This window comes from Atheta coriaria, unplaced genomic scaffold, assembly GCF_025399875.1.
Source record: "Atheta coriaria isolate IRGN ID8LTWV9N9 unplaced genomic scaffold, Caltech_Dcor_3.1 hic_scaffold_3_pilon, whole genome shotgun sequence".
Lineage (NCBI taxonomy): Eukaryota > Metazoa > Arthropoda > Insecta > Coleoptera > Staphylinidae > Dalotia > Dalotia coriaria.
In genome coordinates, this window is record NW_027045445.1 from 719,417 (window position 1) to 745,953 (window position 26,537).

The 26,537-nt window shown below is 33.4% G+C and overlaps 5 protein-coding genes and 1 long non-coding RNA gene across 6 annotated transcripts in view; 3 read left to right on the top strand and 3 right to left on the bottom strand.

The window, feature by feature from the left end:
- Positions 1–1,584: 1,584 nt before the first annotated feature.
- On the top strand, positions 1,585–2,765 carry LOC135803616 (PXMP2/4 family protein 4-like). Its single transcript, XM_065317284.1, has 3 exons — positions 1,585–2,061; positions 2,391–2,522; positions 2,592–2,765. Exons 1-3 carry the CDS (start codon positions 1,798–1,800, stop codon positions 2,763–2,765), a joined length of 570 nt encoding a protein of 189 aa, XP_065173356.1. The 5' UTR covers positions 1,585–1,797.
- Positions 2,766–4,272: 1,507 nt separating this feature from the next.
- On the bottom strand, positions 4,273–7,768 carry LOC135789985 (uncharacterized). Its single transcript, XR_010547692.1, has 4 exons — positions 7,440–7,768; positions 6,785–7,142; positions 5,255–5,409; positions 4,273–5,150 (listed from the first exon to the last, which is right to left on the bottom strand). It is a non-coding gene; the product is annotated as an uncharacterized lncRNA (long non-coding RNA).
- A 308-nt stretch (positions 7,769–8,076) lies between these two features.
- Tif-IA (RNA polymerase I-specific transcription initiation factor RRN3 homolog Tif-IA) lies at positions 8,077–11,018 on the bottom strand. The gene is made up of 8 exons (XM_065299142.1): positions 10,273–11,018; positions 9,984–10,089; positions 9,770–9,922; positions 9,481–9,701; positions 9,187–9,421; positions 8,944–9,122; positions 8,623–8,881; positions 8,077–8,551 (listed from the first exon to the last, which is right to left on the bottom strand). Exons 1-8 carry the CDS (start codon positions 10,715–10,717, stop codon positions 8,338–8,340), a joined length of 1,812 nt encoding a protein of 603 aa, XP_065155214.1. The 5' UTR covers positions 10,718–11,018; the 3' UTR covers positions 8,077–8,337.
- Positions 11,019–11,276: 258 nt separating this feature from the next.
- Scox (Synthesis of cytochrome c oxidase) lies at positions 11,277–12,448 on the top strand. The gene is given in 4 exon segments (XM_065317923.1): positions 11,277–11,459; positions 11,532–11,886; positions 11,946–12,185; positions 12,188–12,448. Coding segments are annotated over 4 exon segments (798 nt in total). The 5' UTR covers positions 11,277–11,381; the 3' UTR covers positions 12,313–12,448.
- On the bottom strand, positions 12,330–15,291 carry LOC135804147 (mutS protein homolog 5-like). Its single transcript, XM_065317920.1, has 8 exons — positions 14,852–15,291; positions 14,562–14,790; positions 14,336–14,509; positions 14,079–14,280; positions 13,582–14,020; positions 13,379–13,517; positions 12,957–13,323; positions 12,330–12,900 (listed from the first exon to the last, which is right to left on the bottom strand). Exons 1-8 carry the CDS (start codon positions 15,063–15,065, stop codon positions 12,460–12,462), a joined length of 2,205 nt encoding a protein of 734 aa, XP_065173992.1. The 5' UTR covers positions 15,066–15,291; the 3' UTR covers positions 12,330–12,459.
- A 904-nt stretch (positions 15,292–16,195) lies between these two features.
- Positions 16,196–26,537, top strand: part of Lk6 (Lk6 kinase) — a 35,561-nt gene continuing 25,219 nt past the window's right edge. Inside the window, exons 1-2 of the mRNA XM_065317921.1 lie at positions 16,196–16,329; positions 16,411–16,529. Coding sequence (XP_065173993.1) covers positions 16,500–16,529 — 30 coding nt within the window. The 5' untranslated portion in view covers positions 16,196–16,329; positions 16,411–16,499. The remainder of the gene's footprint in view (positions 16,330–16,410; positions 16,530–26,537) is intronic.

Here is a 26,537-nt window from a genome sequence, read left to right on the forward strand (position 1 = left end):
ACTAGGAATACCGATGAACTAATATAAACTCAAGAAGTAATAAATTATATTTTCAATTTCCTAACTTTAGAAAACGACCAATTGACATATTTATACCTACGGAAATCTACAAATATAAATGTATATTGTCCATAAGTATTTTTTATATTCGTTATTCATTTTTAAATTATTATTATTCGAGTGTATCGCAACTATAGGCAACCAGTTATACTTATAATACCTCTACAGAAAAACAAAATTTATTAAAACATGAATGAAATAAATCACGCAGCGCATTGTAACTAATTACTTAGTATGAGTAATTTCCTAATCTTCATCCCACTTAAGTAAGATAAGTAACACGATTCGTGTGAAGATGTGTAGTGAACTAGTGCATTAGTGATCATTTGTGATGCATTTACGCTGTGATAAAATTAGATGTCGTCCTCGTTGAACAAAAATACGCGTGGCTCATTTACTATTACATACTGAATTTATTAGTCACCCTATAAAAGAGTCAGTTATAACTGAGTAAATTTATATTACAGCGTGTATTATTTTAAATGAGCGCATGCGCAGTTAACACTACAAATAAAAGGAAATGAAATGATTAACTATAGTTATTAATTATTATCAATTTTCCTAATCATATTACTTATTACTGACGGTGTATATAATTTAATTACTATGAGTTGTGGCTTTACGCTGATTTTGCAAATAATTATCATCATAAACAGGCTATAAACTACGGAAATATTAATTGCAAATGGATAAGATGTTAAAGTGGCATGAAATTAGAAATGGTAATTATAATATATTGAAATTGACCCCGAAATCTTTATCTATAAACAAATATAAATAGATATACCTACATAAACAAATGCTAAAAGTGTTTGACTGGGTGATAATTTATTTAGTACTGTATACAATTTTCCTGCGTATTGCCTGCTCGTTTTAATTGGTCTTAATAATTTAATAATTGCAAATTATAAATGATGCAATAATTAATCATTTATTAATTACTACTTCGTTTTGCGATTTTTTTTGTTAAGTTTTTATGAAGTTAACGCAATCGCTCATTATATAATTTTTTTTTACTTCCACCATTTTTTCTACGGTTTTTAGACACAAAAATGGTATTTTATATCCAGACGGTCAAGCCGTGAATAAAGTTCTTTATCAACGGGAATTATCTACGGGGCGGAGCTTGCACCTGCGCATTTGCCTACACATACAAGACCAGCACAAGACCATACGAAATGCAATACGCGGCCAGTCAAACAAGTCAAATACAAAAACTTAACGTGGAAATACATAGTGTGGAAGTAGAAAAAATAGCGTCAACATTAGGTGGCTAAACGTTGTTAAACGTAAAGCCCCTCGTTTAGCCACTTTATACTTAATATATCTACTAAGTTCCATTTAATTATCAGTCACGTTGCGCCTTAGTGGCATTTTCAACTGCGTCGCAGTTGCCATCGAAAACAGAAAATAAATAGTTATCGATCTTTTTTATTACGCATTTGTTAAAAACACAATTGATATGCGTATCAACAAGCAACAGTGTGATAAAATAATACCAAATGCTGCAAATTATGAATTTAAATTGTTTCAATTTTGGAATAATTATTCAAGAACCATTGTTTTGCTTGATACCACCTAAACTAATCAGTTTCAAATTGGACAAATTATAATAAAATGGAAATATATTTTTACTGGTCTTATGCAGTATAAATGCTAAAGTCAGGTTGCGCCAACTAATATTACAAAACTAGTGAAGAAGCATACATTAAACATATATTTTTATATTTGGTTAAAATGGCAGTAATGTCAAGTTTAAAGATCTTCGTGCAAAAATATCCTATAACTAGAGGAATGATCACATACGCCACAATGTGGCCGGTATCTTCTTTGATTCAGCAGACACTTATCGAAGGAAAGAATTACAAAAACTACGATTATTGGTCAGCTGCAAGATTTAGTTTTTATGGAGGGATGTGTGTTGCAACTAGTTTGTATGGATGGATAAGATTAAGTTCTGTTATATGGCCCAAGAATAATTTTAAAACAGCAATAACTAAGGTAAACTTAATGCATTTCTGTGTTTTTGCAATATAATATACCTACCTTATAAATAGATTTTAAAATTGAGAGAATTTTTAGTCTTTTTGCACTGAGCTAATTAATGAACCGACAATTGTTTCGCCGGCGAAGGTAGCAGGTCAGCCATCCTTCTAAAGGACTAAAAATTCACTCAATTTTAAAATGCATTTATAAGTAAAAATGTTGCCAGAAATAATCACCACAACCCATACATTCTATAATATACCTTCGTTTACCAAAATGTAATTGATGAATGCGTTAAAAACGGAAAATAACAAAATGCAATAAAATTATTTTTTAACTTGTAGGCGTTAGTAGAACAAGTAACTTATGGACCCGTAGGACTTAGCATGTTCTTTTTCGGTATGACATTCCTCGAAGGACGCGGAATTCAAAAATCAGTGGATGAAGTTAAAGACAAGTTTTGGCCGTCTTATAAAGTAAGCAGCAAAGTTTATCTCAAACATTTATATAATCTATCAACTTTAATCGAATTAATTTCATTTAAGGTCGCAATATGCGTGTGGCCAGTCGTGCAGACAATAAACTTCACATTTATTAAAGAGAGCAATCGAGTGCCTTTCGTGAGCATGTGCAGCATGCTTTACACGATATTCCTAGCACATATGCACAGTCTAAAACCAGAAGATCTGATCATGAATCAAGAGCTACTACTTGCATAGTCTAAAGGAATACAATATTATTTAAACAAAAGTGCAGAAATAATTATAATTTAGTCATATGACTAAGGAGAAGGGAGTATTTTTGTATAATTCGCTTAAACTCCACTGCCTAGACAGAAATTGTTATGTAGTGTCATATGAAGTTTTATTTTATTAATAAACACACAATTTCCATAACTCTCACCACAATTTAATTGTTTTAACTGGAAAATCAAATAATGTTCGTAAATATTTAACCGCAGGCAGACATGTTTATGCAATTGTTTGCAGAAATTGTTTAAACTCTATATCGTTGGTGAATAACAAAAGTTAAAAATCAAAAACTAAATGCGAATTAAAATGTTTTTTAATTTTTTTATCAATTCTATAGTTTCAACTAGCATTTTGAGAGTTTCTTTGGTTTTTTAAGTTTTGGTGAGACTAACTGAGCTAATAAGAAAGATACATTAACGATTCTTACATGATTGAAACAACAGTTGAAGAATATAATGCCGCATTTTGCTGTATACACAACAATTAGCACTATAAATTACCATGTGATGAGAGAAACAACTCGTTTAACTCATGCTTATTTATAGCACATTTCACTAATGCATTTCAATGCTTTTCCGCGTCGTAAAACATTTACATTACACTCGATAAATGCACCGCAGTTTGTTTAAAACCCGCAAATTTTCACATTTCCACATGGTCACGACTTTGTTTATTCACCTTGCATAAAAACAATGCACGTATATTCTATTTCTTAATCCTTCTAACCAACAAAAACAATCCCAAATGAATAATTTGTGGTAAACTATGATGCAACTTACTCAACCTAAAACCCGTTGTCTACATAAATCAATTTAACGATTAAACTCATGACGTCAAAACAATTATCTTGGCTTAACGCGTCACCAGTCATCAACTCAACGATAGAACACACTTCAATTTTGATTGTAACTGTAATGTTTTGTGATGCAATGTGGCACAATTATATACGCAGGACGCTTTGCGCGAGGACTGGGTGACGCAAGGACGAAAACTGCCGTCGAGTCAAACGTTCAACACCCTACATACCTTGTTACAAAACCGTTGTTTACTTATCGATAATCGACAAACGTAAAAAGTTCGCAGGTAAAAACTTACAGCAAAGCAAAATGAAACTGGAAAGGACTGAGAAAGAAGTGGTAGGTCTAGGTCACGAAAACCTCACGAATGCGAACTAATTATGTAAAAATTATCGTATGGGACTACGGCCCGTGACGTCAACTACGACAAATACATTTCCTAAGGTGGGGACATGGAAAAATCGATAAATTTCCTCTATAGGCCTTTACCTAGTTAAGAAACATGGTGAAATCATAATAATAATAATAATAATAATAATAATAATAATAATAATAATAATAATAATAATATGAAATAAACATCTAATCAGTAAAGTTGTCCCAGTAATAAAATCTATCTATTTATAATTTCCATTTCCATAAATGTAAATTGTGATTAAATGATGATCTAACTTTATACACTCACCCAATATTATTCCTCAACATTGAAACTTACACCGCTCCTTTAACCTATTTACAAAAAGTCGTCTACAGGTCTATTTATATCCCTGTTATTGTTACTCGACTCGGCCCGATTTTAATTTATGTATGTAGGTTTATACCATTTTATGTTTCCACAATACTTTTTCCTGTTTTGAGTTTACAATACAAAATTTTCGATCGTTGACACCTTTTTGCACAATTTATCCTCATCAAAACAAAGCAGTAAAAATATTACTGTATACCTCCACATAAAATACGCCAACCTTCCTTATTAACATGGCGGAACATACAAATTCTAAAATTTAATGCGACCCGGTTTCATTCCGAAATTATCGCAAAAACTGTCCACGCACTAAAAATTCCATCCTTGAATTACCATTAAACTCACATCAGACATAATAAAATAATCCTCCTGACAAAATGCACTACACTTAATTTAATCACAAATAAATATAGATTAATCACAACTATTATCAAAAACATATATTGCGTCGCGAAATTCAGGCCGATCACGCGCAAAGTGAAACTGCGAATGAAGAACAAGAAGAAGGTGCACTAAAAACACACACTCAAGACAATACAATATAAAACAAGACATCGAAAAAGAGCGCACGTGCGTCCTGTGCTCAATAACGTAACAAACAACAACCGAATGTGTAAGTGGGGCGTGTGCGCGACCCAACCACCAATCAAAAAGTTGCCATAACTAATTAATTAAGGAAGTTGTAACGACACACGCGAATACACACAATACAAGTGAGAAATATTAACAGAGTATGTGTGAGTAAGCAAACAGTATGTGAGGAAGAAATAGCCTATTGATGTACCTGCCATCCCACCTGTTTAACTTCCACTATAAACAACAACAACAAATTTTAGATTTCAAAGTTTAAAACATAACAATACAATCGCACATCATCATAATACACTGATATTTATACATAAATTAACACTGACCTGTGATAGTTTCTTGATGTCGCGTCTCGACGCCTGTTTTGGGTGACTTTTTCGAACTGGAGGCGGCAGACGAGAGTGCTAGTGAGGGGAGCGCGCGCCGGGCGCCACTCGCCTCCTTCTGGGCTGCCAGCTTGAATCTAAAGGCGTCAGTGATCCTAGAACAATTATATAAAATTAGTTAATTTTCACGCTGTTTCAATTAATACCTAATTATTATAAATAATAAACATGAAGTATACTTGGAATGCAAAGAAATGTACAAAGAATGCAGACAGTGTACAAATAAAGCAATAAAAGTATGCAAGGCATGCAATAATTTCATGCTCTCTAATTTTTAATAACAGACCATGCATTTATTTTAGTTGTAGTTGTTGCGTTCGCTGATTTCTCAATCATTTAATATTACACGTTGAATTTTTGTTTGTTTTGTGTTTTAACCACGATAAATTTCGACTTTGTGAATTTTTAATTCATATAAACAAACATTAACGTTGTTATAGAAACAAAATTTAACAATGCACGCAAAAAATTAAAGAAACTCAAGTAAATTATTATCTAATCTCAATAAATTAACATTTTAATACCTTAAATATGCACTTTAGACACTTGCAACTTTATAAACAACTTTATAATACAAAAATTTTGATTATATTTTCAAGTTTTTCATTTTTCACTTGGGCACAAAAAATAAAACACATCTATATAAAGTTATCCACACAACTGATGTATTAATACATTAACACAATATCCCCCTTGTTTTCAACGAAATTAACATACGTCACTGCTAATATCTGATTCCTGATAAAATGATTACGATTCGCAGTGATAATAGGTAAGGTGTGTGCGATGATTGTAATGGAAAGTTCACGAAATTCGCGTGGTGGTCGTGACTAGCTGCATGAGGTGCAGCATAATTTGAATATCCTTATCAGTAAGGCATATTATCACAAACGCGTTGTTGGAATACAATAAAATACTCGTATATAACCATTGCACGACAGTCAGTCACAGTTATGCACAATAATAAGGTTGCCAAATTAATTTTTAACTTATACCTGAGATATGTACATCTATATTTTATAAGTGAACATAAAAAGTTATTAAGATGATGTGAATGACGTTAATTTTAATGATAATTATCATAGCGCAATGTTTATTCGAGTATTTTTGTTCAATTTGCGCAATTATTATGAAAATTTGATGCGTTTTTTGTGTCTACGTGACTTCAATCACATTGCAAATATTTAATTCAACAATAAAAAAGATATAAACTTAAAATGTTACTTTTTGTAATAATTTTAGTGTAAGTGTTCTTGAATCACTGCCAGACATTGTTAAAACCTAACTCACAGTCATACAGCAATGTTATTATCAGCTTAGCAACCATTATATCCCAAGATATTATTAAACTCATGTGTTAAATGACAACATTCTCCTTATTATCAGCACTTTATTAGTAATCATATATTCACAAACATAACTGAAAATTAACGGATTAAAATAAATTTACAAAAATACAATGTTACCAACCTAAAATCACTGCGCCAAAACTCCGAACCTTCCCCACGTGCATCCGCCAATCAGATTCTTGTTTAAATCAACACAACACACAAGGAAAGTGAAGGTTTTCGGCGATATTTTTGCCTTCTTCGGCCGACGCCGGGTTTTATGGTTGGGTAATGGTGTGTCAATGACTCATACAATTAATCCGCCAAATTGTAACCGCCTGGCGCAGCATTTCGTGTCATGGATTTATTACATGCAGCATTCGTTCGGCCTTGCATACGATGAACGACCATCACTGTCTGTCTCACAGTTAGGAATTCAATTGTTTCGTAGTTTATTTACTTTCTGACAGGCGAAACAACTGCCAACTTAAGCAAGCACACTAAAAATAATAGAAAATGTCAAACAAACATAAAAATATATGCACATACATCGCATAAGTGAAATTAAAAGTGAAATGCATACTTATAATAATAATGGGTCTCATCATGCAGCGCATGCTTCACCTTCCACATGTTATGTCATACAAATTAAAACCAGTTAAAAGCACATACACACATAGCACACATTGAAACAAAACACGATCGCCAGCAGTAACCCGTATGTAACTTTGATTTTTGCAAACTTTCACGCATTGTTTGATACAGAAATAATTTAAAATGTATAGATATTAACTTACTGTTGGACATTTCATCGTTAAACACCACAATCAACCCTAAAGTAATCCTTTTTCTGATTTTGTGCACTCGTAATCCTCGAGAGTGTTGCGATATTCAATTGTCACACACACATTCACTCGCGCACGGCGACGATTCAGCACCTTCGGTTTTATTATTGACGCAACGTGGGCGACGTTCCAAGGGGCGCGTAATCAAAGTTCACGCCGTAGGAGCCACAATAAATGCACGCCGATTGATTGTTCCGATTGTTCACATACCGCCTGTGAAGCAGCGTAAACGAAACAGGCGCGCGATGACACTCAACACTGACCTCACGCGGAGCGCGCATGCGTACGATACGCGAACGATCTGTTAGCGAAGCAGTACTACCAACAGAAGGCGATAAAAATAGAACCAGATGTAAGGAGTTTCCAACAAAAATGAAATTTATCACAAATAAATTACAATTATTAACAAATTTCACACATTTGATGCATGATATGTTATTAAATTAGCGTAAAACATGTTTTCTAGTTTGTTTTGAAGCATTTGGAGTAATATATTCCCTTAGATTGGTTTAATTTAGTAAAAAAACAAATTTTTGAAGAATAATAACAGAAAACAGTTGAAATTTGATGAAAATCAAACGCAGAATCATTACGTTGACGATATATTAATGAAATTGTTTACATTTCACGCAAGCGCTGCACTTTTACAATAAATCACATCAGTTTATTCACATGCACTGGTTCCATCATATCAAAAGTTGCAAAATGTACAGTCAGCATTAAAATGAATTCATTTTACTAACGTGAGACGTGATCAACAAAATTCAATCAATATTAAAGTGCAATAAATAAATTCCAATTATTTTGAGTATGCATGCCACTCGAAAATTTCCTATAAATTACATTATGTTTATGTTTTATGTTTAAAACCGGGCGAAGTTCCATACATAAACAGAGCATCGAATTCTTTGGACGGTGCAGAACTTGAAATATCCATGGGAAGAAAATCGTCATCTTCTATTTCTGGTTGGTGTTTCCTAGAAGAATGTCCGTTTGTGGTTGGATCCGCGTGCTTTTCGGGTTTCTTGTAGTTTAAGTAGAAAGGTATGATTTTCTGGCCAGAGCTAAACATAAATTAAAGAAAAATAAATGTCAACCTACAGATTTATACACAAATTGAGTAAATTTAGTTTACCTTTTTAAGACGTAAGGATCAAAAGGAAAGAATGCATCCAATACATTGTTATGACTAACAAAACATCCTTTTTCATCTTGATAGACAGTAGGTAAGACATTTCTAGAGTTGTGTTCGATTACAGGATAACAATACGCTAGTTGATAAGTGCGTGTGACGGATGCAAAGTTCTGAACAACAGCTGGTTGACACACACGCAGTGGATTCAATTTACTAGTCACCATTTTTCCTAAATTTAAACTTTCCAAGAACGTAATATCTAAAGAAACAAAACAAATACTTCAGTAAAAAAAACAACAAATTTTGAATTATATAACATACTTTTCCGCGTTGAGACTAAATCGTTTTGTCTGAAAGCGATAACATAAAACAATCCTTGACAAACACTGTAGAAAACACTGTGGACTCTGATATCACCATTGATGTATTCGTTTCCGTCTTGATTCGCAATATACGAGTGAATCCATTCAGCCATTTGTTGCAACGTACCTTTTAACATTCTAAACAAAACAAAAAAACACAAAATTTAAACAAAAATTGTTGACATAACTTAAGTTTACTTACGTAAGTGGAATATATGATGCTCTAGAGATTAAACTAGCGATGTACATCACAGCACTCATACGTAAAACAGGAGCAACTTCCGGTGAAACAACTTTCTTCCACAAATAATTTAGAAATCCTTCAGCGAGTGCGGGTTTCATCGAGCACAGCGCAAACATCACAAATTGAGTGTGATGCGTGTTATAAGTCGGTAGAATAATATGATTGAAGATATTCAACATGTCTTGATATAAATCTAAACAAAAAATGAAATACATGTAAAAAACAAGTTTTTTAGTGAATACTTAAATTTACCTTTAGCTTTCTCCCATATTAACTCAGCAGTCTCTATGTTATACGACTCCATGACAAAATAATTCATCACTTTGTCTAAACTAAGATCCAATGCATACGCTACGCTGTGTTTCATTTTGTTTGGATTGTCGTTGCCATCGTCCATCTGGAATACTTCCTCGTCATCCATATCGGCTTGCTGAATTTCTTCTCGTGGTGAATTCACGTCGAGAATAATCAATCTATGCATAAACATAAAATAATAAATATAATATAATATTGTAAAGAAGTGAATAATGATTATATTTACTTTGAAAATAACAATCGGAAGATCTCTGGTCGTAATTTCGGCTTGTAATCTAAGATACATAGTAAATTATGTACGTAGACTTCGTGAACGTGCGGAGATTTCTTTAAATAAGGAAAATGATTGTCTAATGAGTTGATTAACAAGGCTTGAGTCCTGAAAACAATCAAAAATACAAAATTAGATGATAAATAAGTATTATTGTATTATCACTTACATTGGAATAATTTCCAGAAGGGTATTGATCACAAAATGAATATTTGTGAATTTCGTGCAGTCTTTTTCGGTTGGGACGCCATCGTTCCATACTGGTTCGGAATCAGCTAAAATTAGACACAAAATAATTAATAAAATGCATAAAAATATCACTAGAACTTAAATAAATCATTAATTTACTGCAGAAAAATGTAAAATATCATAAATAACATGTTTAAATAATGTTTTTGAAGCTATTTTAGTAAATTTATAAAACTTTTAATTAAAAAAAGAAATTTTCTACTCCTTACCAGCTAGAAATTGTTGAACTAATTTATCTATCGCAAATTTAGCGTGATAATTATGCGCACACAACAAGTTCAACAAGAAAGATTGATATTGTGTAACCACAGCTGTCCCCCTTGTGCTCCAATCAATGCTTAACAATGCCTCAACAAAAAGCCTCAAGTCATAGTTCAACACCGAAACACACTGCGTCGCTTCATCCAGAAGAACTTTGAAGTCTTCGTCGAACAACTCCGCATCGCGGATCATCACCACTAGGTTCTCATAGTCTTGTACCTGCTGTTTCTTCACGTAATTCTCTAAAATCGAGTGTACTTTTTGCGAATATGGCAGTTGAAATCGCACTTTCACAGCGGTACGCGTTGCATTTAACCGGTTCTGAATGGATGTCGTCTTCAGAATAGATGAAACGTGAGAAGCTTTGCTTCTCTTTGATATAATCGTAGTCATTTTGAACTTACATTAGTTACCGATTACATGCGCGGAAATTTATTCAAGGATGAATGTAACAAAATATGGTGCAATATTTTAAGGTTACTTTTAATTAAGAGCGCGTTATTCTTTTTATTTCAAATAAAACTTCAGTAGAAAGTTTATTCACAGTTGTTTTTAAAGAATATGTACGGTTGTATTTGATTGTTTTAAAAACTGAGGGGTGTTTTATTGTTGTTATTCTCGATGAGTGATGAAGACTCGTTGAAAACGTGTTTTGCGTGGTATTTTAGACAAGTTTCAACATGTTTGCGAATTTGACAGATGTGAAAACGTGAGCGTAGACATGGCAACTAGGGATTTCTAGTTGTAACCAAATTGATTACCATATTTTTTAAAATGTGAAGAATATATATTTAATTAATTATTATAACATTTTATAATAATAAATTGATAATTTATAATAAACATTTTATCTCACACTAAATATATGTCCTAAAATTTACTATTTATAGATTTTAACATCAAACTCTAGAGACTTTTCTTATTATCAAACGTTTCAAGGTTAAAAATCATATGTTCTGTTAAATAATGTCAAGTTTGGTAACACACTTGAAAACTTTGGGGTTATTATTCAAAAACCGATTGAGTTTTCATTTGATTTTCCAGATTTCCTTCCACAATGACCATAATAATCCCGCGAATTCTTAAGAAATGTCTAAAACTAGGCAGTCTTGCAGTTTTCACACCCCAATTAAAGGTATATTGCCATTTATAATCTAAAATTCTTCTTTTGTATAAATTTATTTTCACAAAAATCTTTTAAAACCAGAATATTCGTATGATGAGCCGTATACCAATGCCTGAGAAACCTGCAATGGCGGGCCAAGGAAAAGGCCCTATGACATGGAAATCCTTCGCAATCACATCCGCAATTGGAGGCGGAATTCTTGCATTTATGCTTTATGTAAAGAATGAAAAAGAACAAGCTCAGTTAAAAGAGCGTCAAAAAATGTTAGGTAAAGCAGCGATCGGCGGTAAATTCGATCTAATTGATTCCAACAAACAGCCAAGAACAAGTGAAGAGTTTTTGGGCAAGTGGGTTCTTCTATATTTTGGATTTACACATTGTCCAGATATTTGTCCTGATGAATTGGAGAAAATGGCCAGTGTTATAAACAAAATTGGTAAGAAATTCTACATCCGCCATTTTGTTTTCACAAATATTCATTTCTCATCATTCTAGATAAAGATGGAAACATTGAAATGCAACCATTATTTATCACTGTTGATCCAAACCGTGATAAACCAGAAACAGTTGGCAAATACTGCAAAGAATTCCACCCGCGATTACTTGGTTTAACCGGCACAGAAGACCAAATATCAAAGGCGTGTAAAGCCTATCGGGTGTATTTCAGCGCCGGCCCGAAAGACCAAGACGCCGATTATATTGTCGATCACACTATTATCATGTATCTGGTGAATCCCAAGGTGAGTTTGTTGATTACTACGGTCAGAATCGCGATGCCGATGAGATTTCCGACTCGATACGAATCAACGTTGCTAAGTACAATCAAGTACACAAAGGCGGTTGGTTTGGCGCATCAAAGTGAATACAATAAGTACCAAAAAGTGTTGATAGCATTTGTTTAACTATTGAAATAACTACTTATTATTAATTTTAATTTTTTCTAATACTTGCCGACGTTTTATTACATTTCGGCATCAAATAAATTATTATGTGAGTTATTTTAAGTAAGTTAATCATCAAATGGAGGACATTTAACGTCCAAAAAGAATTGCTCTTCTTCTTCAGGAGTAAGTTCCGGTTTATCGCCACTTAGCGACGCGTAAATCTCTTTTGCACGTTGAAGGATACTTGGTTCTAAAACCTCAGCCATTTCGAATGTGCAACTGGACGTTTCGCCATCTTGAATTTTATATAGAAATGTAATGGCGTTTGTTTCCGGGTGTCGCATGTGTGACATCTTTTGAAAATGCACCAGAGGACTTTCCAGGTATTCTTTCTCTAGAGTTAAGTGTGTTGAGACAACTACATGTGGACAGATGTTGTCTCCGTGCAGGAAATGACGTAGGGCACTTAAAAGTAACGCTTTTGTTACGTTTCCTGTTGTTCCACGTCCAAATTCATCCATTACCACCAGTGAAGAAGGTTTTGCGCTGTACAAAGCATTTCCCATCTAAAAATAACAAAATATTGTAAACTAGTTATTTTAACATTTAATTTTAATAATACCTGAATTAAATCAATCGTAAATGCGGACATATTGAGCGCGGCGGATTCATTCGCATGTAATCTGGAATGTATACTGTGCACCATCGAAATATTAGCTGCAGCAGCAGGTAGATAACTGCCGACGTGTGCCATGTAGACAAGAAGAGCTACTTGTTTGAGGAACATACTTTTTCCACTAGCATTGGGTCCTGTGATGATTTTCATCGGACGATGCAACCCGCCAGACATGTAATGATTCGGCACATAACTTTCATTGTTTATTTCTGCCAGAGGATGGCGGCCATCTTTGATTTCAAGCATATTGTGTTCATTGATAAGTGGTCGGACGTAGTTACGCTCCTTGCCCACTTTTGCCATTGATATTAGTCTTTAAAGTACATGAAATTAGTTTTTATATACCGCCATTTTGTTTGATAACTTACGCGTCCATATAGGCTAGTTGTTCGAGCGGATTCAACATGAAAACATTTTGTTCAATGACGAATGCTGCTACACGTTGGATTATCCTGTTTTCATGATCCTGGACTACCAGTGGTAAGTCACCCAGTTGTTTATCTAATTCTAAATTTATTACATATTTTGTATAAGTTTATTCTTTGGTTGTTTAGTTGGTTGCATATATTACCTTGACAAAGAGCGGTTTTGTAATGAAAGATACTCGAACTTTCAAATAGAAAATAACACCCGTATGGTAATAATTCTTCGGGTGTGCACTTAGGTGACCATTTGCGTACGCTTATGATATGCCCCATGTCTGGGACGAATGAAACAGTGCATTCTTCCAACTGCGGTGGGAGATGATTGACTACAATACGTGCGGCCGCAACAAGACGGTTTTGTATCGTGTTGTAGGTACTTTTCGCCTCATCTAATTCATCATCGATGTGCTCCTTGACAGCAGGACGATCCCTATTAAGCCCAACTTTCAAGTCTAACGTTGTGTTGATTGTTGCTTCCACACGGTACAAATTCTCTGACATCATCTCGTGATATTCACGAAAAATACTACACTCAGTTAAAAATGGTTTTATTTCTTCGTTTACTTGTAGTAACGCATATATTGTCTGCAGGAAAAGTAAAAATTATTCAAAATTGATTTTTATTGATAAAAACATTGCTTACGCCGTATAAAGCACGCCAGTGTCCTGCATTTCCCTGCGAATGTTTAATTTTGCCGAAGATTTTGTACACATTGGTGATTTTATGCAGTGCAGCATTGATAGCAGTTGCAATCGGCGTGTGTCGTGGATCAACGATGAAATCCATGAATTCATAACGCTTTGCCAATTCATTCATGTTTTTAATTGGCGACATTAATATTTCTCTATATAGAAGTAATAACAATTTAAATAGATGTCAATTTAGGTTATTGTACTAACCTTAGTTTTAGAAAGCCCATTTGTGATACGCAGTGAAGTGAGAGAAGTTTAAACAGGCTAACACCTTCTCTGCAACTGGAAAGTCCGCCATGTTTGAACGCAGAGTCGTGTCTCATCAAGTTGAAGACATTCAAAGCGTTGAAGGTCGTGTTATCAATGTAAACATGATCATCTCTATACAAAACAATTAATTAATTTAAGAAAAATTAAATAATAATACACTTACAGTGCGACTTGTTTAATATGCAAGAAAATCAACGCATCGTCGCCTGATGGACGCATATTATGCCATGTTTGCTCTAGAAATTTAATGAGAGCTCCCAGAGCGTACACGGTTTTGGTTGAGTCGACGTTTATTAATGTCTGGATGTAATTCAGGCGGTCTTCGGTTTGAGTATCTGTTGGTTGCGATTGTAATTGAAGTCTTCGCACACGATACAAACAGGCGTTAAAAGCTGAAGAAATAAAATAAATTAGAATGTTATTTTACAACGTGCAAACACATTTGCTACTTACTAAAGTCTTTGAAATCTAAGAGAGTCATGTTGGCCGGAAGTGATACGTATTGCTTGTCTGTTTCCTGTTTGCCATCTGCATTTAGCAAGCAGCCAATCAGTGCCTGAACAAAAGGCTCGGCTATTTTACCCATTGTAATAACATGTTTTGGTGATGTTTGTCGAATCAATGCTTGCGCAGCAAAGAATTTTGGTGCTTTATCAAACGTTTCCATAACGGTGTACAACTAAAAATCAAAGATATAATAGTATATTTCATATTTAAATATAGTAAATGTATTTTTAGGGATATTTTGGTGGGTAGCACTGTGACTGGTAACTGTTCGTGGAAGTTCGTGCTTTATCAATTGGATGGCCAACGAGTACTTCCCCGGTTTAAGATTATACATGAAAAGTGATTGACCTTGAAATTTTCTCGGGCTTGGAGTTGCAAACTGCCACGTCATTCGATTGCCTGCGCTCGTAGTTTGTTCATATTATTGGAACAAATCAATATTTATTTACTACAACTGTCTTCAGTACTCTGCTCTGGTATTCGGTGCTTGAGAACTCAGCAAAGAAAATGGATCAGGCAGCGTTAAACAACCACTCCAACCAGATGAACCCCAATAACGCAGCTTACTGGTCCTCCAGGGGTATGGAGAAACCAAGTAATTCTGGTGGAAGTAGTGGAAACAGTGGAGGATCTGGGAGTTTTAATACTTCCAATGATTCTGGTGAAATGGGTTGGGGTATGTAAAATTTTATACAAATCTATGATATCTCTAACAATTTATGTGTTACTACAGGACAAATGATTGTTAGTGGTATAAAGTTGGCTATGGATATATATTCCATCTTCAACTCCATGCAAAACCAGTAATATATGTTCGATACATGAAGTAATGAATTATAATCCATGCTTAATCTTTACATAGTATGATATCAGGTACTTACCATTTTTTGATCAACATTGTAGTAAGATGCCACCATTTTGTTACATTTCCACATAACACAGAGAATTATGTTTGAATTACGATCAACTTCTTCAGTTGTTTCTGAATCATCATGTTCTTCTTGTGCGGAGTTTTGAATGTTTACATATTTGATGGTGTCCATTTTATTTTCAGTCTGTAAGAATATAACTTTTCACTACTTACGTTTTGTTTCACAATTAACCTGCTTTTTTGTTTTAAAACAATTGCCAGATATCTGTGTTTTGGGTTGCATAAGTAATTTGTACTAATAAAGCATATGATTTAATGTGTGTAATTTTTAATTATTTTGTTATTGTATCTGTAAATAACTAATTTATATTGAGTGTCTTTGAATTTTATATATACTGTATTAATTTAATTTAATTTGTACTTGTAGTAAACTAGAAATGGTTTTAAAATTGTTGCATAGATGGCGCTGCAATATCCGTTTTGACGCAGTCAGTGTGGCGCAAAATAACGTCGAACAAGTGCCATCAACACGAGCAGGATGTGCAGCGTGAACGTAAGCCACCGGTGTGCGTGCATGCGTACGGCGCCGAAATTAAATGCCCCCCTCGTGGGCTCTGTTTTGCTCTGTCCACAGAATGCGTAATGGTCGTGCGGCCGGCGCTCCGTCTCCTATGCGTATTTTTGTGATGCGCATACGGTTTGTCGCGCAGTTTGTTTGGCAAGATGGCGGGCAAAGGCGAGGAGTCTGAGTCGGTGAGTTTTATTTTTTAAATATCTAAACATACAAGAGCGATAAAATTGCGGGCGATTAGCCAAAGATAAGCCAGGGGTTCAAAGCACATTTTGCAATACATTACAACCCTCTCCGCGTTCAGTTTAATTCATTATTCGGGAAATATTCGTAGAATGTGCGTGTGATCGCATGTGTTGCGTTGAGGTTACGCCGGTTACGGACATTACGACATTCGGCAGTCGGCCAAGTGACCTATTTGCGCCGCACCGGCGAAAGCAAAAGTGTTTCGTGGACTTTCCTGGCATTTCTGGTACGCTTTATCCTGCATTGCAGAATATTCGGGAAAGAATCAAATTCGAATCGCACACAGCGAAAACTTTCCCACGAAAAAAAGCGTACAATATTATTGTACAAACATTCCGATCTAAAAAAAAGTTCATTGTAGGTAATTAATTCACATTTCCGGTGTCATAAACAAAAATCGCACTATCGCCGTTTTATACGTACATTTCTATTTTTACGAGCAGTTTTCCTGCAGCTATTTCAGTTATTTTGCCTATTGCGCGTCGGCTTTGACCTTGAATTGTGTTCCTATGACTTTTGCGGTCATTATTTCACTTGTATGTATCATCCACAATATAAAAAGGTAAATGTATTGCTATTGCTATACATTCAATGATGTCATTGTTGTGTTGGTTTCGTTTTATTGCCACAACTTTAAACTTTTACTTTTAAAATGTAAAAAATAAAAGTTTGGCATAAACATTTTACTCCACGTGCTTTCAATGCATATAATTACCCATATTATATGTGAAAACAAACAAAAAATACGCGGATTGTTTTTTCCAAAATATCTTAATAAACATTAATTCCATTTTTGTTGTTTAAACGAGTTTATTATCATGTAGACCACAAGGTCGTTTTATTTTATCTCGCACGTGGATTTAAATCATGTTTGATTTAAAAAAAAATCTATAAATTATTATTTACTAAAAAGTTATTTTTGGATGAAATATGTATTTTATAAGTGAGTAAGTAAATACTTATGTTACATACGAGTACACCTAACATGTTTTCGGTATAATATTATGTATTTATTTGTGTTTGCTTCGCTCAAGGTTGACTGACGACAGGCGATGTCGTTTTTATCACCGAAAAATATTCGCGACCAATTCGCATCGCCGTGTGGCGGTGGGCGCGAATATGTCGGATGTGCGAGTATCTAATATTACTTAATAATTTATTGATGTTGACTTTGAACTCGATACACGTGATATTTTTTTGCATTATTCAAAAAAAAAACAACAAACTGTTTGTATACGATTGTTAATTATTATGGTGAAGTTTAGTCATTGCTGTTTAATTTTGCATTCTTTTACGAATGTAATTGTTTTGGTTGTATTATCTACCGCACGTTTTACAGGATAGGTGTATGGCATATAAGATTATTTAATGTTCGCGTATGTGTAGGTGTTTGTTTTGCCAATGTGTGAATTGTTGGTATGGTTGAAAAGTACTGCGCAAAATGCGGTATGTGTGTTTTCTGGTTCGGCGATAAGTTTAATGTTCACATTGTTAAACTTTTTAATTATACAGGGTGCAGCCGTTATTTTTATTGAGAGTTACAGATTGTTTTAGGGATTTTGTTTGTTTGTTTTCTTTTTACGGTTAAAATAATGAAGATTAATTGGGGATATAGATAGATTATGACTTGGAAAAGGATATAAAATACTTTTTATTGCGAAAATAACCTGACAAACGATAAAATTTAAGATTAAAAATGAGTTTTAGTTGTCTAGTTTAAACATAGAGGGCGCAGGAAGTCATTTATCTGCAATATAAAAATGAATCGCAAAATTTGTTGGTAAGCGCATAACTCAACAACGCCTATACCTATTTGGCCAATTCCTCTTTAAAATGTTTGTTTAAGTCCAAGGATGGTTTTTACGTCGAGAAAAATTCGAATAATTGTTAGGAAAACCCTAAAGACAGCTTCTCTTGTATAGGATAAAAGTTGGCATTGAGATTCAATCATAATTATTGTTAAATAGTTGAATCTGAGCTGGCGCGCTGAAGTGCATTATTAGCAATTCTTTATATAATTAATTTGTTTAAATAAAATTGCGAATCTTATTGATAGAATCGACACATACTATGTTTAGAACAAGAGAGTAAAAATGAATTACATTTTTATTAAACACTACCGAGACGAAGACGCGGGAAAATGCTAGTTTGCTATAAATTTCCAGGAATTTTTTTTCGAATATAATATATTGGTAAATTTCTCAATTATGAATTATTAAGTATTTGTTACAGAATTATGAACGTAAATTCATCGTGTTTATCAATTTTTACTTTTATAAACAATATTTTCAAGTTATTTGCTTATTTTGATGAATAATTCGTCTTGTCTGCTTTTGATACTTACCTACTACAGATTGAGACTGCAAGATTATTTAATCTCTGCTGTCTAATCATCTGATCTTGTTGAATTGTGGAATTGGATCAATGCGGAACAGTGGTAAACACGAGACGAAACAAAACACTCGAAATCGTTGATATTTTTATTGCTCCTCTTATCACTTATCACTTTATTGAAATCTAAGCAAACAAAATGTTTGACTTACGAATTATTTTTTGCTCTAGAATAATTCCCCATTAGTAATAGATATTTGAAGTGATTCTTAGAAGTAACAACGTTTTGGCAGTGACTACTTTCGGATTTTTCTTCCGTGTAACTAGGAAATTTTTTGTCGTCTCATGTGAAGGTGTTGACATGATGCCCAAATTGCTCAGTCATTGAAATTTTCAAAATTCAAATGAGACAATCGTACGCTTGCCTCATTCTCGGGGACTATTTTTATTTTCAAAGTATTTTTATAATCGAACAAAGAGATCACTAAGTCGCCACGTGGCGGTGGCGAATGACGTGCAACTAAACTCAAATCATAGGTGATAGAACTGCTATTACGATCTACAAATGTCTAATTTTATTTTTATTTTTATATGCGTGTAAGATGATGAAATCTACCCGACGTTTACTTGATGCGTCGTGATATTGATAGCGTTTTTTATATTGTTGATAGTAATGGCCATGTGCGATGTCGATGTCGCCTGCTTAGCGCTAAATATAAGCCTAGTGGCGTCGCGACGCATATATAATATTTCTGGACGCCGAATGCGCACCAGCATCAGTTGCGAATATTTTGCGACGCACTATCGGTACGCGGATATATGAAAAATAAAGCTGTGTTTTGCCAAAAATTTTAAATTTAAAATGCGACTGTAGTACTCGAGTTATTGAGTGGGTACATATTATCTATTATATTTAATCGCTTTGGGTATTTATTTTATTGTCGGGGCGTCAAGAGTCATTAATTTTATTGAAGGACAACACAAATGAATCATAATGTACCTATTAATCGTAATTGAATCAAATGATTATTTTTTTTCGATTAATTTTCACTTGAAAATGATTTTTTTCGTTTTCATTATTTTTTAAAACTTTTTTCATTACTGGAAAAACTTCTGGTTTATTTTTACTTTTTTTTTGCGAATATTTGAATTAACTTTTGCATTGGCCACGCTGGCGTTGTTTAAAATAAGTTTTTATTTGATTCAGAGAATTTCGCGTTCGTGTTCCTGGTTTGTTCTATTTTTTGTTTGATGTTGGTATATTTATATGAAGCGGGAGTTTGAAGCAGCGAGAGTCGCAGGACTTCCGCGTCGGCGACGCTTTCATTGACTGGACGCCTACGCGCATTTATTATTCATGTTATAAAGTGCGTCTGCATGTGAGCCTTCATATTCTATGACGGGTATTTTATCACTTATCAGAGTGGAAAAAGTCATCACATTCTTAGAGTTTTGTTTTATAACAATTTATTTGAGTGACACATTTCTCCCTACAAGTTAGATTTTTTCATAATTTTTATTTTATTTTCTTCATTATTGAATATAAAATGATTATATTCGTATAAATAAATATTCGTACATTCGTATAAATTTTTATTTTGTTCATCTAATTACATAATAATTCCATTTAATTTAATTTTATTTTGGTTTTAATATATTTTGTCTAATTGACATTTTCAACTGTCAGTCATACAAGAAATAAAATTTGTAACACAACGAAAGGAAATTAATAGGTAAAATGTTTTTTTTTTGTTTCGTGGATTATGATATTATTTAATCGTTTGCATAATTATTATTTCATTACTGCGTATTTCATATTGCGTACTTGGGCACTTAGAATGTGCTTACTGCTGAGATACTTACAGCAAGTACTTGTGTTTTTCGTTTCGTCAGATCTAAATCGCGTCGTGCGGTGCAATAGTCGAAGATATTTTTAAAACTATTGAAATCCTGCCAACGCTTTAGGTTCACAGTACATGTTTAAAAGTTTTGACTTCTGGAGAAAATTTTCAATCAAACCATACTAAATTGGATGGAAAATACTAAAATATTACCAAATAAATCAAAATAATTATTACTTAAAGATAATATTACACAAAATCAAAAGTTTTATTTTATTTCCTTGAAAGTTGCAAACATTTTTTAAACAGATGAAAGTTTATTGGCCTGAAGCTTTTACGTCAATGACAAAATACTGTCCCAAGAAAAACATACGTATATTAACTATATTAAACCTAATTAGCGTCTATATTTATTTATTTAAGTTTTAAAAGCACATCGTGCGAAACGAGTCGGAAAAAAACTTGGCGATTGTTTTATAATGTTATTACTTTTGCTTTTGCGTTTTTAGCAGAGTGATTTATGTTCGCGCTTGTTTTTGTCCATAGTTGAATATTGAACATTAGATACCTACGAGTACACCTCTTCTATTAGTTCTAGTTTGTGTTTCATGAGGTGAAGGACAACTGGTAATAATGCGAATTTCTCGCCGGCATCCACACCGAATGTTTTGCTCACAATCGTAATTGTTGTTTGTTCCTAACTAACTCGGAACGCTTTTAATTATTCATTGCGCATTGTGTTTTAATGGTAGGTGTATACCAAACCTCACTCATCTTGTTACTTAACTATTTTTTAGCTTAATGTCAATGGTTGCGGTGAACTTGACCTTGAACTTGGTTTATTATTATACATTTTTCTTTTAATTAATGTGGAGTGTAATGTGGAGAGAATATTACATCATTAGTATTGTATAATTTAGTAATCTATAATATAAAAATAAATTGCAAAATCTGTTGGTAAGCGCATAACTTAACAACTACTAAACCAATTTGGCCAATTCTTTTTTTTTAAATGTTCGTTAAAGTGCAAGGATGGTTTTTACGGCAATCATAGTTATAGTTAAATAGTTGAATCCGAGATGGCGCGCTGAAGTGCATTATTAGCAATTCTTTATATAATTAATTTCTTTAAAATAAAATTGTGAATCTTATTGATAGAATTGACATATACTATGTCTTGAACAAGAGAGTAAAAACGAATTACATTTTCATTAAACACTACCGGGACGAAGTCGGCGGCAAAAGCCTAACAAACTGGCTGAAATTAAGTAGATGTTTTATTTTTAAATTTTGATTCGGAGAAGTTTAATTTATGTACAATTTATGTTATTTTAACATTTTAGCATATTGAATCTATTTATTTTCGCGAGTGTGTGTGTTTTGGTAGAGTTTGATGTCTAAGGTGACTTTTGCATTAGCAATGCCAGTAAAAACTTGCCCGAAAATGTGCGAAAAGCCGCGCGGGATAAAAATAAACGCCGAACGCGAGCCACCAACGCACGTCATGACGCGTAAGTTCGTCAAGTTTAAAAAAAGTATAAATAATCACCACAATAACTCTAATCAGGCTTAAAAATCGCAAAATAGATTTTGTATTTCTTATTTCTTTCTTGGTACATTCGGTGTTGGAAGGTATTGTATGGCGACAAGAGGGATTTCTGAGGAAATACTATTTCTAGAATTTATTATTGGATCCTGCCTAGATATTATTATCACATCCTGATATATTATTGCTTTCTATGGGTAAGAGAGCAAAGGGTCTTTTTATGCTTTCAGCGCGGAATTTTCTTATTTGCTAGATATTTCCACGTAGTCTTCGAATATCTTTGTCAAACATCCTTGAACATCCATTTTCTTAGCAACCAGGACTATTTTTTTTGCTTCTGTCGCGTTTATTTATATCTAGATATTAATATAGTGCTCAGGAAGTGTAATATTTTTTCATTAAATATGATAAGTTAAGAAATTTTTAAGGAAAAAATTAAAATATGGACAAGTTTTAAAATTATGTTTAAATTTTTGTATTTTTTTTTTCATTTTTAATTTTTTTAAGCTAATTTTTCAATTTTTTGTACAAAAAACCTTGAAATTTCACTTTTCTTCCAAAAATATTCCCAATCTTAAGCGTTTTTATATTTTATTCCACTGATTCTAACATTTTTCGATATAAGTACCTATAAATTATACGTGTGAGTGGTTGTTGTGTGTGCGTTTGCCGAAATCTCCTTCCTCAAGGGCAAAAGTCGTCGGCACAATGCGAGGCCAAGGTCACGACCGACCGCCGCGTTTTTTTTTTCGTCGCTCTCACTGATGTGATCAAAACGCGCGCGCGCGCGCATTTTCTACGCCGCTTCTTCTGCGTCGTGCTTTTTGGCAGTCCCAACCGATCGAAACTCGCGGGCGGCGAGGGACGGTTACGCGGCGGCGGTAGTTAAATTCGCCAACGTCACGCTCGACAGACGCGCATAACGTCTGGAAGTAAAAGTTATGTTGTAATACAATTCAAGCAGAGATAGAATACTCGTATTCCAAACAAAATCGATATTTGTTTGCAAACACTCTCTTTGTTGACGAAAAAAGAACAGGTGGGGAAGTACGAAGATGTCTTGTCTTTGTTTATACTTTTATTTTACTTTCACTTTCCTCGAAGCTTTGATTCCTTCTTTGCCCGGCGCATCCACCATTGATGTGTTTGGGTCTTTTCTCTTTTCTCCGTTTTGTAATTTATTTCATTTCAACTTCAAGAGTCTGTGAGAGACGCAGAAAAAAAAAGTTATAAAAATAGGATGGAAAAGGTCGGCGAAATTCAGGAATAGGAAGGGGATGGCGTGGACCAGGGCGGTGTTTTTTTTGCGCACCATTGCGTAATTTACGCGTGGGTGAACCAGACGGCGGCGACTGAGAGGATGATAAAGTGTTTGCCAAACGTCTAACAAAAGAAAAGAAAAAAATCTAACACAAAACGCAAACGAAAACGAGGAAAAGTGAAAGTTTATTAGGTTTACTTTTCTTCAAATGGAATAATATTATGATTCAAATTATGTGCGGGTTTATTTTTGAGTCACCTATACTTTATACTTTTTACAATTTGAATAAGTAATTTACTGGTAACGTCTAGCGTCAACCTGATAACGAATCTAACAAGCTCGCGACACGTGCTCATGTGTCATGTGTGCAAATTAACTTTAATTTAGTTTAGTTTTTTTTTTTGTACATTTCCGTAGAATATTTGGATGGTTGAGTTTATTGATCTTTGTGGTTCACACGCATAGGATGCGTGCGTGAAGTTGTTGCAAATTTACGATGTGTTCGCCGCACAAAGTCGAATAAATTAGAGCAAACAATAAACGCGAATAAAGACGACCCAAAAATAATTAAATTGTCGTATCATCGTTGCTTCGCTGAATTTAGCCTAGCCTCTCAGCGATATGCTCGTAAGTTTAGCGCTGATGACGAGTGTCAAGGCTGTTTATTCACAGCTAAGAATGGCAGTGATGACATATAAATAAAGTCAGTCATAATGTCACTATGGCCATTATCGTCTTTCTTTAAGGGGGCAAAGTGGATTAATTTAGTCATTTTATTGTTTCACATGATCCGCGCAGTTTTTTTTTTGTATAATTTTAATTAATTTTTTACTTTTTAGCTCAATAAGAGTTGCAATTTTATTCTAGGAATTGAGAATTGTTAATAATACACCTATGCGCCATTTCAGATTCAAATATATAACTATACATATACTTGAATAATAATATTTAACATAATTTGTGATATTTTAATGATTATTCTACTATTCGAGATGGAGACATATCCAAAAAATTATAGATATAGATTATAGATAGTGTTTAATAAAAATGTAATTCGCTTTTACTCTCTTGTTCTAGACAAAATATGTGTCAATTCTATTAAGAAGATTCGTAATTTTATTTTAAAGAAATTTCTTTTTATTTCTTTTATTAATTAATAATATAAAGAATTGCTAATAATGCACTTCTGCGCCCCATCTCGGATTCAACTATTTAACTATAACTATGATTGAATCTCAATACCAACTTTTATCCTATAGAAAAGGAGTGTCTTTAGGGTTTCCCTTGCAATTATTCGAATTTTTCTCGCCGTAAAAACCATCCTTGGACTTTAACGAACATTTTAAAAAAAGAATTGGCAAAATTGCCTTAGGCATTGTTGAGTTATGCGCTTACCAGAAGATTTTGCGATTCATTTTTATATTATATATTTAACACCATCCAAGTCAAAATTTTCGGTATTTTAATAGTTATTCTGCTATTCTAGACGTAGACGAATCCAAAAAAATCATAGATCATCAAAATCTGTCCAACCATATTTGAGTTATAAATGCTCTAACTAACACAAGTTTTTTTTTTGTTTAATATATAAATTTTGCTAAAATAGTAAACTAGCAAAAACAAATGAAATTTTATATTGTTAAATGTCAAAAAAGTAAATAAATAAACAACAACAACAACAAAATGTTAATGATTATGGTAATCACCCACCTTTGGATGGAATATCGCTCGCCGCCCACATTGTCGCCATTAAACTACGTGCAATTTGCGGCAAACAAGTGTTGCCTTACTCTTTACCTTTGCTAACCTTTATCGCTTATCGTTTTATTTACGGTTTATCGGTTCTTCAACTGTTGTTATGGCTGAGGAACGCCACAATAGAAATAATGGATTTAATGGATTATTCAAATTCGACTGGTTTATTGCCAAACATTGTTATTATGTATCGCGAGCGTGAACTGCAATAAAAATGGCATGTTTAATTGGAATATTTGCAATTCTAGTAGGCATGTAATGCAAATGGTGAACTGTTTCAGATTATTAGGTAATCAAATTGATCTTTTGCCGATTACACCAAAAGTTTAATCGGTTTTATTGAGATTTTGTTTTTATTTGAACAATATACTAACATTTTTCCAACATTTTAAGCTGAGTTCTAATTTAAAAAGGATTAGAAATGAATTTTTGTGTTTTTTTTATGGAAAACTTTGCAAATGGGATTGATTTTGAGGTTATGTTGTTAACCAGCTGAAATTTGGCTGTTCTAGGCTTTGTTTTGTTTTATTGCGCGATTATTTTCACTTAAATTAAATGTTTTCCAAACCACGATGTGAAACATAATGTTAAATAGGTACATGAAATGCACTGTTGTCAACGTCTGTGTACAGCAAACTGTGTTTTCAAATGTGCGAATAAATAAAACTGGAATATTTAACTGGAATATTTGCAATTCTAGTAGGTATGTAATACAAATGTTGAACTGTTTTAGTTATTAGGTAATAAAATTGATCTTTAGTAGATTACCCTAAAAGTTTAATCGATTTTATTATAATTATGAGTTTAGTTTAACAATTTACTAAGTCAATAGAGTTTTAATTCTATAAATAAATATTATTTTAATCATGAATCATATTTTTAGATAGCAGATTCACAAATAATTTTTGTTGTGATTAATATAAACTAATAATGTCAAGTGCAAAATATTATTATTTGTGTACTCATATGAAAATTACCAAGTGTAATATTTAATATCGCTGCGTTTGTAGTTTGTCGATTTTAATTTGCATATTGCTACATTTGCCTCATTTGTCGCATTGGACTCATAAATATTGCACTCGATGGAAAACATGGTCATGAGCTCATAAAGTCATGAACCCACAGCGACACAACGCAGAATACGTAACTGGCGGTAACATAATTATTTTAATTTACGCATCACACTACACACCCATCAGCATGCGATATA

Bases quoted from the DNA above. Each gene is read 5' to 3' on its own strand.
- LOC135803616 (XM_065317284.1), top strand. From the start codon at position 1,798: ATGGCAGTAATGTCAAGTTTAAAGATCTTCGTGCAAAAATATCCTATA. The intron at 2,062-2,390 runs GTAAACTTAATG...TTTAACTTGTAG, and splicing joins TTAAAACAGCAATAACTAAG to GCGTTAGTAGAACAAGTAAC. The intron at 2,523-2,591 runs GTAAGCAGCAAA...ATTTCATTTAAG, and splicing joins AGTTTTGGCCGTCTTATAAA to GTCGCAATATGCGTGTGGCC.
- Tif-IA (XM_065299142.1), bottom strand. From the start codon at position 10,717: ATGACTACGATTATATCAAAGAGAAGCAAAGCTTCTCACGTTTCATCT. The intron at 9,702-9,769 runs GTAAATATAATC...GTTTATGCATAG, and splicing joins TTCCGATTGTTATTTTCAAA to ATTGATTATTCTCGACGTGA. The intron at 8,552-8,622 runs GTAAACTAAATT...ATTTATGTTTAG, and splicing joins GATCCTTACGTCTTAAAAAG to CTCTGGCCAGAAAATCATAC.
- LOC135804147 (XM_065317920.1), bottom strand. From the start codon at position 15,065: ATGGAAACGTTTGATAAAGCACCAAAATTCTTTGCTGCGCAAGCATTG. The intron at 14,021-14,078 runs GTAAGCAATGTT...CTTTTCCTGCAG, and splicing joins ACTGGCGTGCTTTATACGGC to ACAATATATGCGTTACTACA. The intron at 13,518-13,581 runs GTAATATATGCA...TAATAAATTTAG, and splicing joins CAAAACCGCTCTTTGTCAAG to AATTAGATAAACAACTGGGT.